Consider the following 7,630-nt stretch of genomic DNA (forward strand, 5'->3'; position numbering starts at 1 on the left):
TGTCAAATTTTAAGCATTTGTATTTGCATACATACAGAATTAGAAAAAGCGAAAAAATATATATTTTATTTAAATATTACTTAATACTAATATTTACGTAAACTAAAACATAAAATGAATATCACGTGATCAAAATAAGGCGTTCCATGAATTTTCTACGCAGTATGTTCCAGCGAAGGTAATTAATTATATACCCAATTTCAGTTGTATGGTCCATATGACTTCATGATCTTATGTATAAGATTTGCTCGAATAGAGAACGGAGGAATTAGAGTATAACTTACGAGTTCAACAACTTTTATCTATACACTATATTTATTTTAAGAAATATGTTAAATATGTAAGACAATAATTAAAAATAAAACTAAAAATTTATGCTCGTAAGCTTCAAATCGTGTCTTAATTCTGTTCTGCGCCACCAACCCATATACCAACATGTACATCTGTTTAAGTCAGACTTTTCCATTTATTTATTCTATGGTTTGAATGATACAAAAATGTAATCGAATAATATTTAAGAAAAGCCATCCAGCTAAAACCTACGAATAAACAATGAAACTAAATCAGGAACAATCAAGTATTAGTTAACTAGCTAACAAAAAACCTTTAAAAAATAATCAAATAAAACTTTGTACTATAAAACATCATCCTTCAAGCTTCTCATGATCCACTATATATGTATGCTCGATCAGTTACCTTTCACACCCTGCCCCATATATATTCCTCTTTCTTTAGATGAGCTAAGTATACAACATATATTTAGTAATGTATATACTATAGGTTCCTTTAAATCTCTATTTTTTCTGTCTCATCAAGAATTATATCATTGAAAAAAATAAAATGGGGAAAAATTTATTGCCTTTATTTCTGATGGTGCTAGTGCAATTAGGTGCTGCTGGAACAGCAATTATATCAAAAGTTGTAATGGATGATGGGATGAATCCTTATATACATTTGTCTTATCGACAGATTTTTGCAACCATTTCTATTGCACCCTTTGCTTACTTCATTGAGAGGTAATATAGTCTTAATTACTCAAATTATATATATATAAGTTTCTAAATTCTAATATGATCTTGATTTCTGCAGTTTTTCTTTTCTTTTCTTCACTCCCATTCTTTATTTTATTTTTTGCCGAATTGATCGATTGATATAGTTTTTTTTTGTTTTTTGTTTTTTGTTTTTTTAACAAGGATCAGATCGAGTGTAAGTAATTTTTTTTTTTAAAAGTAATCTGTGATCTATCAATTTATTACGTACTCAAGAATTCAGAATATACCGTTTAATTATATATATTCAATGTAGACATATGTATATAAAATTTAAAATGTATTCTTTTTTTCTAAAGTTGCTTCATTAATTACCATTTCATCGATCTCTGCATCAGAGTATTTGGTATATATTTTGCTTCCAATGTTCAATAGAACTCTTGCTACTTTGCTAAAAAAAATTGTGAGTCTATTGTTTGGTCTTCCAACGGAAAAGGTGCAACATATATATGATCTCAGAATATAATAGTTTGAAATGAATCCAACTTTGATTTAATCTGAGCTAAGAAGTGATTAATAAGCTAACGCTTCATGAAAAGTAATATCACCACACATATACTAAGAATTTACAGTTGTATATACTGTAAGTATAGAATTTAACTTGTGATAGCAGGTTATTGCCGTCTTTATTAGATTATCATTTACTAAATAATGAGATATTTGTATGTAATTATCTAACAAAATTTTACATGTTAGTGAATGTAGAGCTTAAACTAATTATAGTTTACAAAACTTGTTACTTACTTTCTAGAATTTAAGTTTTGTGCATTATCACTTTTCAAATATTTTATACTATTAGTAAACTTGACCTGCTATTGCAAGTAATCCAATTTTTTTTTTTAATTTTTATATAAAAAAATGAAAATCTACAATAATATATCAAATTTATCAAATTGTATGGAATATTTTTTACACTAACAATACACAAAATTTAAACTCTTTTAAATAAAGGGATATATTATTCTAAAAATAAAATGAAAACATTCAATATTTAGATTAGCATTAAATTAAATGAGTAAAATTGTCAAACTTGGAATCCATTTTGAGACAATAGTCAGACTTTAGAACATGCCTACAGCCCAGCAATGCACACGACCACATGCAACAACTACAATAAAATATATATCTTGTACAATAATAGTAATTCCTTTCTTATAATTAATTTTAATTTGAATAAAGAGAATAAAAGAATATCATGTGTTTTCCTTTATAATTTATGTTAGTTTTATGACGTTCTATAAGAAAAGATCGTATATATAATTAACATAAAGCAGTCATAATATATGGTTCATAAATCGAATCTTCCAAAGTAGAGGTGTTATATTTCAAATCAAAGTTTCTTTGAGAATATATGAGGAACTTTTATAAAAGGGAGCTTTATCTTTTCATATGGTTCTCAATGACATCTGAAATTTGTGCAACATAAGAAGCTTTTCCTAGTAACACCCTTTTATTTTTATCCTTTTTTTTGGTGCCGTCGAATCACCTTTCACCAGTTTCTTTATAGTATTTGTTTCAAACAAAAAGCTTATGTAGTACTTACTATCTTTTTCTAGATCAGTATTTATTCCATCTTTTGTAATTCCAGACTAGAAATATCATATTATTGTATATTATAATTGCTGGATTGAAGATTTTGTGTCCCACCACAGGGAAACAAGACCTAAATTGACGCCATCTACGCTTTTTCTTATTTTTTTGTGTTCGATTTTTGGGTAAGTAATATTCCTTATCCCACGTTGTATTTTTAGTTTTTAAAAAATCAAATTACATGGTAATAGTAAATATTTTTTGGTTGGGTACGTACTTGCAGGATAACTGGAATGCAAATGACATATCTTATAGGATTAAAGAATTCCACAGCAACTATTACAACTGCCCTTGCTAACTTAGTTCCAGCAATTACTTTCCTTCTTGCCGTCCTTTCCGGGTAAAATTTTCTACTGATTTTGATCACTTAACTGATAATAGTTATTATTTCAGAAAGTCAGCTATTTTTTTTTTTTTTTCAAATACTTGAACTGTGCATCTTTCGATCCCTTTGCCAGCTATATATGAATATATATACACGAATCTCCAGAATTATTAACCATTTCACCATTGAATTACTCATAGATAATGTAAATTTGTATTGTTATTAGAGAACAACCTACTTCGAAATGTTGTTTAAGTATAACATGTTTCCTACATAGGGACCCAAAACACTCATTTTGTTATTATTCGAGGTTTAACTATATGTGTTTAGTCATATATTAGAAGTAACCAAATTAAAATTCATCAATAATTGAGGAACCAAAATTGACATTCTCTCTGGAGTAAAAATCTGACAATTTCTGAAGAAACATATGCTTAATTTACTAGAGTTTATTTTATGAAGGCTTGAAAAAGTAGGATTGAGAAGTAAAGCAGGGCAAGCCAAAGTGTTGGGGACAATATTGTGCATTTGTGGATCTATGTTGCTATCATTATATCATGGCAAAGTGTTGATTGGACAGTTGAGGATTCATTGGAAATATTCACAACATGATACAAGCAAAAACATTATTGACCCTAATAACAACCATGGCAACTTCTTCTTGGGGCCCTTTCTAGTCATTATCAGCACCGTCGTTTACTCTTTATGGCTAATCATACAAGTACGTAAATATTTTTGGCATTTATTTCAATCTCTTTCTTATAATAAGTAGTAAAGTTTTTCAGTCATATTTTGATTTAACTAATTTTCCTTCTTATTTTTATATTAATTAGCCTAGAGTGAATGAGAGGTATGCAGCTCCATACTCTAGCACAGCTTTGATGTGCTTCATGGCAAGCTTGGAGTGTACAATTGTTGCCCTTTGTGTTAATCGTGACAAAAATGCATGGTCTTTGAACCCCATCAGAGCTATTTCTGTTCTTTATAACGTAAGTACAAAATTAAAGTCATTGTCACTTAATTATATTTCTATGCTCACAAATGTTATTTTGTTTATCTAGGGAATTATAAGCTCGGCACTAGCATTCTATCTGATTACATGGTGCATAAAAAGGAAAGGACCTCTATATGTCTCTATATTCCTCCCCATGCTATTAGTCTTTTCTGCCTTCCTCAGTTGGACACTACTTGGGGAGAAGTTATATACTGGCACGTAAGTTGAAATTTATTCAATAAAGAATAAAAAAGTATTAATAAGTATATTACGTGACGTGTAATATTGTATTGATGAGTATACTTATTATTTTTTCTTTTATATGTCTCCCTGACCAGAATCATGGGATCAATGTTGACTGTTATTGGACTGTATGGTTTTCTATGGGGGAAGAAAAAGGAGATGGAGCATATTAAGGAGGAGGTGGTTTTTAATAAGAAGAATCAGTTGACAAAGGTTGACTTGGAATTGCAATTCTCAGAAAATTCAAAACAGAACTCCATGAATGTCCAAACCAAGATATGACTATTTATATTACTTTTAAGAATTGATCAAGCAAATTAAATGCTTTTAAAATTTCAATGTAACCATTACATTGTCATTTAATTTCATGTGGCAGTACGTTGAACAATAGACCACTACATAAATGCATGCAGTTGTTTACGAATTGACAAAGCTATTAATTAAGTTTCAATGTAGTAATTAACTATGATGAGGAGTATATTTAGTTAATTTTTTAAAGTAGGGGATAAATTTAACCATTTTTTCTTAGAAGTATATTGTTTAATCTTCCGGGGAGAAAAGGGGCAACATGATTTATCTCAAAATGTAGTTTAGAATGAACCCAATTTTAATTTTATCTAAGCCAATAACTTATCAAGCTAACGCTTCAATAGAAATACTATCGCCACACATAATAAGAATCTAAAGTTGTAAATAGTGTAAAGATCATTTTGTATTTTTAGTAAATTTTAACTCGTGAATCGAGATAGCAGGTGATTGCCATTTTTTCTAGATTACTAATAATTATCAAGAGTTTTATCTATAATTATAGAACAAAGTTTTATATGTTAAGTGTAAAAAGCTAAAACTAATCATAGTTTGTAACACTTTTTAAGTACTTTCTAAATAAAAAAAAAATAAAACTGAAAACAGTCGATATTTAAATCAAAACCATACTCCTTTTAAATACGGAGTAAGTAAAATTGTCAGAACTTTGAATCCAATCTGAGACAATAGTCAGACTTTAGCGCATGCAATGCGCAGACCTCACATGCAAGAAATACAATGATAGAAAAAATATATCATAGGAAAATCTCTTATAAAAATATCTTGCATTTTCTTTAATAATCTATGTTACTCTTTTACGAAAAAAAAAATCATATAATTGTATAAATTGTTGGACCTTTTTTTTTTTTTTTTTTTTTTATTTTGTGTTCAGTATTTATATTAGATTCCGACAAATTTAAATTTATATTGGATAGGGTCCATTCAGGGGTAGCACTCCCTATCAAGAATTTTTTTTATATCCAGAGTTCGAACCCGAAACCCCTGTTAAGAGAAAAATAACCACATTCATTGCAACACATCCTTTATTTAAAAGAATCTTCTTCTTTCTCTTCAATATCATATTATTATTTTTATTTCATTTATATTTCTTATTTCGTAATTAATTTTTACCCCAAATTCTTAAATAACATAATTGCATGTAAGTATTATATATTATTCATATTAATAAACAATTTAAATAAAACTGAAATCATTGATGAAATACAATTAAATAAATGTTGCATCATGATAAAATTAATTTATTTTTATTTAAATATTCAACTCAAGATTAAAACGTTGCTCTCATAAATGCACTATTAATGTATTGCGAAGTACAAAATGAGCATTTTTATCTTTTATTTTTATGTCTAGCTAAAAATTGTTCAAATTGATAATTTTCATCTATCACCATTTTTTTTTTAAATCAAAAGGCCATCTATCACCATTTATACGGGAATTAAATGAATAAAATTTCAAATTAATATAATTAAGATATTACATTAAAAAATAATTATGAATAATTGTGAGTTAATTAATTATCAAATATAATTTATAATATGTCAAATTATAAATGTTACATAATACAAATATTAATATTATAATCAAAAAATAAAATAGAAGGGATGAATAGTAACTTTCTATATTTGGAAAGTTACTATTCATACCCTTTATTTATAGAGTTAATAGGGAAATTTGAAGGGGAATTTTTTGTTAAATGACCTTTTCAAATCTTCTTTTTAATTAAATAGACTGTAATTCTTTTTTAAGGGAATTGACTCATTTTTTAGACGAATTTATTATCTATCCGACCTATATATGGATAGATCGATTATCAGTCCGACAAATGAGAAAATAAAAGTAGATCATTTTGCTAATTGAGAACTTGAAGAAACTTAATAGCCAAATTTTCTCAATAGACTATTTTATTAATTGAAAATTTGTAAAAAAAATAGCCAAATTTTCTCATTTGAAGAGTGATTGAAATAGCGCCTTCTATTTTCCCCCTCCAAATATAGAATAGGGAGGATAAAATAGAGATGGATATGAGATGCCATGAGGCTATTTTATAAATAGCCTACATTGTATATGAAATTATATTCTCAACATGAGAGCACACTAATACTGCTTTTTTGCTTCTCTTTTCCCTTCTCTGTTTCTCGCTCTTCTCTTTCTCTGTTCTTATTAATTTAAATACACTGTATTTATTTCATAATAGGACTGAAGATTTTGTGTCCCATGCATCACAGGGAGAGAAGACCTAAATTGACGCCATCTACGCTTTTCCTTACTAGGCGTTTGGCTATGAATTTTTTTTATTTATTTCATGAAAAAAAGTAAAAATTAGTGGTGTTTGACATAACAATTATTTCACTTTAGTGAAAACTGTTTTTGGAAAAGTAAAAACAAGATTTAGTAGTTTTCACTTTCACTTCTCTCACAAAAATTAAAATCAACTCCAATTTATATTCATGGCCTACAAAACTTCAACTCCAAAAAATTATTGCTTTTATGGTCCTATTTTCTTGCGTTCTATTTTTGGGTAAGTAATATTCCTTGTTCAAATACGGTTAGAGTTTTTCAATTAAGTTATAATTACTAATGATAATGTAATTAGTATAATTTCAAAAATAGAACCAAAAAAACACAAAAAGTTTAAGAGCCCGTTTGGTATTGCTGTTATAAAACTGATTATTTGAGAAACACTTTTATAAAATGGATTTTCAGAAAAGTGCTTTTAAAAAAAACAGTTTGTGTTTGGTAAATTCATTCGAAAAGTGCTTTTGATAATCAAATTGTGTTTGGATAATTTTTTTCAAGAAGTGTTTTTTTGAGACAAATGACCAAAAAGGACATCTATCAATAGACTTTTATTACTAAAATCAAATTACAGAGAAAAACTATTTTAAATATCTATTATAATATTTTTAATTAATTTTTATAATTTAATTTAAAAGTACGTACTCTAAAATTTTCAATCAATATTTATATACATAAATACATTACAAAAATTAAATGGTGGTATATTGCTTAAATAATTTAAATATTACTTAAAACATCAAATAAAAATAAATATAGAAGTTATTTCATAAATTAAATCACTATATATGAAAAAATTAACGACAA

At 27.2% G+C, this 7,630-nt stretch overlaps 1 protein-coding gene across 1 annotated transcript; it reads left to right on the forward strand.

Annotated features, from left to right (window-relative positions):
- The first annotated feature begins 610 nt into the window (after positions 1–610).
- Positions 611–4,625, forward strand: LOC107872640 (WAT1-related protein At1g09380). The gene is made up of 7 exons (XM_016719271.2): positions 611–1,016; positions 2,702–2,764; positions 2,863–2,979; positions 3,427–3,685; positions 3,798–3,953; positions 4,026–4,177; positions 4,297–4,625. The coding sequence occupies exons 1-7, from the start codon at positions 841–843 to the stop codon at positions 4,481–4,483; spliced, it is 1,110 nt and encodes a 369-aa protein (XP_016574757.1). The 5' UTR covers positions 611–840; the 3' UTR covers positions 4,484–4,625.
- The last annotated feature ends 3,005 nt before the right edge of the window (positions 4,626–7,630 follow it).

The sequence above is a fragment of the Capsicum annuum genome, chromosome 8 (genome assembly GCF_002878395.1).
Source record: "Capsicum annuum cultivar UCD-10X-F1 chromosome 8, UCD10Xv1.1, whole genome shotgun sequence".
Taxonomy (NCBI): Eukaryota; Viridiplantae; Streptophyta; class Magnoliopsida; order Solanales; family Solanaceae; genus Capsicum; species Capsicum annuum.